Raw genomic sequence first — 4118 nt, forward strand, 5'->3', positions numbered from 1 at the left:
AAATGCTCCTCCCAAAGCCCTTTCCTTTCATCTCTTCCCCAGACAAACCCTGTTCTGTTCTGCTTGTTTGTTTGTTTGTTTGTTTGTTTTCTGCTTCTTGCTACTTCTCAAAAACATCTGCATCCTGGCTGCCTAGGATTCTTCATCATCCACTCCCTCGCAATTCCTTAACTCTTAGTAATCTGCAATTTCCTATTGGACTTCAGCTGAATGTTGCTGTGAAGGGAAAGATGAAGGGGAGGGTGGGAGTGGGAGAGGAGGAGGAGATGGATAGAAACACTGTCAGAAGAAAAAATAAATCTATGTGCATTTTCATGTAGTTCCTCTTACTAGATACATTGCAGTTAGATTTAAGGGACAGCTGAAGTCTAGAAACAACCGAAATGATACCCAGTAGTGAATGGATAAAGAGCACGTGATCAGAGCTGGGATGCAGCTCAATGATCAGTGTGAGAGGTCACTAACGTAGCACATGTGATGGCCTTTGTTAATCCCCAGAAACACATGGACATGCACATGCATATACATACACCACATATATACATATATACACACACCCACACACAAAACACACATATACACATGTACACACACACACAAACACACACACACACTCAAACTCAATTGCATACATGCACGAAGGGCAGGGGAACAGGTCTATCCACACAATGGAATGTTAGGAACAAAAAAAAACTGAAGTATTAATATGGATATACTATTGACATATGACATAGATGACTCTCAAAATAATTATTATGGATGAAAGATGACAAGATGAGTATACATCATGCTATTCATAGAAAATTCTAGGAAATAAAAGCTCATCTGCAGTTAAAGAAAAAGCTACATTTATACAAAACAGAGCTAAATTTTATAGAAAATAGAGTTACAGAGAGCACATGAGTGGACCCCTGGGGCCAGAGTAGGCAGGAAGAAGGGGTTCCATGGCCATGAGGAACATTTTAGGGGGTTGGGTGCCAATCATGTGCCACTTAACAAACAGATCCACTCTGGGAAATACGGTGAGTGATTTTTGTTGTACAAATTATTGTAGAAATACAAATACTAGGATGGCGCTGATATCACCAGGTGGCATTATTTCATGGAACCGCTGTTATATTAAGCAATCGGCCCATATCTAAGAAGGTTTGCCATGCATGGCTGTATTGATTATCCTGCTTATAGTGGATAATTTCACAGGTGTATATCTGTGTCCAATTGATCAAATGACTAGTACAATGGAAGTGCAAGTGTCTTTTTCCATCCACTATAGTAACACAACCTGCTAAAATGTAAATTTGTACACATACTTCCTTATCCTAAGGCCTCTGAAGTGTTGTAATTGAAGTAGCATGTCAATGAAACAACAGACTGCAGCAGCGCCCATGAGGATCTAGGAAAACAAACGGCCGTTCATTATTTGGGGTTTTTGCCTACAAGGAAGCCACAGATGCCCTCTCTTGTCTTTTATCAGACGTGATGCACAGTGTACCCCTCAAACTTCCTGACCCTGGACCCTAGGTCTGCTATCTCTGGTTTCATGCCCACTGACCCCACATCTGTTTTCTTTCTTCTCTTCTTTTGACACACATGGAGGTCAAAGGTAACTTGACTAATTTCCTAAACACCACCTATTTTTTTTTCAAACTGTGTCTTGATCACTAAAAACATTTACTAACTTCTTCAGTTTGCTAGGCCTCCAAGTTTTATTTATTTGTTCATTTGAGATAGGGTCTCATATACCCCAGGCTGGCCTTAAACTCACTTTTGAACCAAGGATGGCTTTGAATCTGGTCCTCTGCTTCTACCTCCTGAGTGCCAACATTATAGATAGGCATGAGGCACTACAGTAGGTTTTCCCAGTGTCATAGATCAAGCCAGGCAAGCACTCTCCTCGATCAGCCCCCTCCCGCCCCCTGTCCCTAGGATTTGTTGACAGTGATTTGAGGAAATCCACAGCTCAGCAGAAAACACCTTACCATAGCAGTTAAGTAGGGCTTTGGCAATACTCGTCTAGCCTTCAAAGCAAAGTATATGCCACCTCCGAGGAACACACAGGAGAATAGGCTGTTGAAGATATCCTGAAAGTTGGAGAGAGAAGGTGGTCTTAGATAGCTGTGCCCATCCACCTGGAAACAGCAGTGTCTTCCTCCCAGAACCATTTTCAAATGCCTCCCTTTCTCTGATCATTTAACATAAAATATACATAAAGGCAAATATGCTCCTGACCAGGCAGATCAACCAGTGACTCCCTGCTGGCTTCTGTGAGTGGAGCACAAAGGCTAAACTTAACTGGCTCAGCCCTCAGGAGACAAGAGCCACCATCTTGTCTGCATAATCAGGTGTCTGATGCAGTAATCATGTAAATAAATGCAGAGCCAGGCCGCTTTGTGGCACCTCTGTTGGGTTCCTCCCCTCCTCATCTCTGTTCTTTCCTCTCAGGGGCTTTCATGAGCAGTATTGTGCAGGAGCTTCCTTCTCTCTGACCTAACACTGGGAGCCTTGCATCCCCGTCATCACCCCTGAGCCACCATCTCCAATGGCTTGCTCCTTCATCAACTCTTTTCCCTTGCATTCCTTGGGGATTTGCCCCTCCTTTACTGCATACAACCTTTCTTCTCCTAACACAGAATGTGAGGGTGGTGATAAAATAATAAAGAGAATTAAATAAAAACCAAATTTCTATGTATTTGTACCCATTGTCCCATTTTCTATTACTTGTGTTTTTAAGGTCTAAATTTTTATTTGTTTTTAATCTTAGTGGGATGCATAATCTCTCTGCCAATACTCCTAGGTGCTCTTTAAATATTCTGTCCAACTATATTTAAAAGAAAAGGGGTTTTGTTTGTTGGTTTTTTTTGTTTTTTGTTTTGTTTTTGTTTTTGTTTTTTTTTAAATGTATATGACTACATTGCCTGTTGTCTTAGTTAGGGTTTTATTCCTATGAACAGATACCATGACCAAAGCAACTCTTATAAGGACAATATTTAATTGGGTATGGCTTATAGGTTTAGAGGTTCAGCCTATTATCAAGGTGGGAGCATGGCAGCATCCAGGCAGGCCTGGTACAGGAGTTCTACATCTTCATCTGAAGGCTTCTAGAAGACTGGCATCCTCAATCAGCTAGGAGTAAGATCTTCAAGCCCACCCCCACAGTGATGTACTTCCTTCAACAAGGCCTCACCCACTCCAAGGAGGCCATGTCTCCAAATAGTGCCACTCCCTGTACCAAGCATATGCAGACTGCTACACCTGTATGTATGTAGTCATAACCAATCTGATTCAGTGCTCCAGGAAGCCAGAAGAGAACATCGACTTCATGGGAATTAGACTTACTTCCGCTTGTGAGCTGCCTGGGTACTGGGACCCTAACCCAGCTCCCCTGTAGGAATACCCAGTGCTCCACACTGCTTAACCATGTCTCCGGGTCTTGTCCTAGTCTTCTTCAATGCTGCCTCTGTCATATAGAGGTCACGGGATGTATAGAATTCTGTATTCTCTGGTTTGCTTCTGCGTTAGCCTGCTCAGCACACCATTATAAAATGCTATAGACTGGGTAGCTCAAACAACGCATGTTCATTCTCTCAGAGTTCCTGGGGCTGGAGAACAAGATGGATGGACCGGAAAAATCTGGTTTCTCCTGAGAGTGCTCTCCCTGGCTGGAGACAGCTGCCGTTCCCTTTCGGTCGTCATAGGACCCTTCATTGGAGAAATGAGAAGGTGGGTGATGAGCAAGCCAGAGAAGACGCCACCGTCTCTTCTTGTAATGATACTAATATTCATTTTCTACCAAGGCCCCAACCTTAAGTTTTCTCTTTTCTCTTCATTGCTTTCTCAAAGGGCCAGTCTCAGGATATGAATTTACAGAGGACACATTCGACATGTGACAAGTCCATTAGTTAATTTGGAGCTAACACCAAAGCTTTGTGATTAAATCAGTTATCTGACTGAGCAAATCCATTCTTCCAAATTTTATTCTTCCAAAGAATAAAGAAATCTTCCAAAGAATTTTATGAATATTATTTGTAATGTTTTTATTGACTCGTGTTGGTTATATATAACTATGGTTTCATTGTATTTTCTTTTTCTTTTTTTTTTTTTTTTTTTTTTTTTTTTTT

General features: G+C 41.7%; 1 protein-coding gene across 1 annotated transcript in view; it reads right to left on the reverse strand.

The window, feature by feature from the left end:
- Positions 1–1285: 1285 nt before the first annotated feature.
- The window catches only part of LOC110337816 (CKLF-like MARVEL transmembrane domain-containing protein 2A), a 10018-nt gene continuing 7185 nt past the window's right edge, over positions 1286–4118 (reverse strand). The window contains exons 3-4 of the mRNA XM_021220851.1: positions 1980–2081; positions 1286–1393 (exon numbers count right to left, since the gene is read on the reverse strand). Of these exons, the coding sequence (XP_021076510.1) occupies positions 1286–1393; positions 1980–2081 (210 nt within the window). The remainder of the gene's footprint in view (positions 1394–1979; positions 2082–4118) is intronic.

The sequence above is a fragment of the Mus pahari genome, chromosome 20 (genome assembly GCF_900095145.1).
Source record: "Mus pahari chromosome 20, PAHARI_EIJ_v1.1, whole genome shotgun sequence".
NCBI classification, from domain to species: Eukaryota; Metazoa; Chordata; class Mammalia; order Rodentia; family Muridae; genus Mus; species Mus pahari.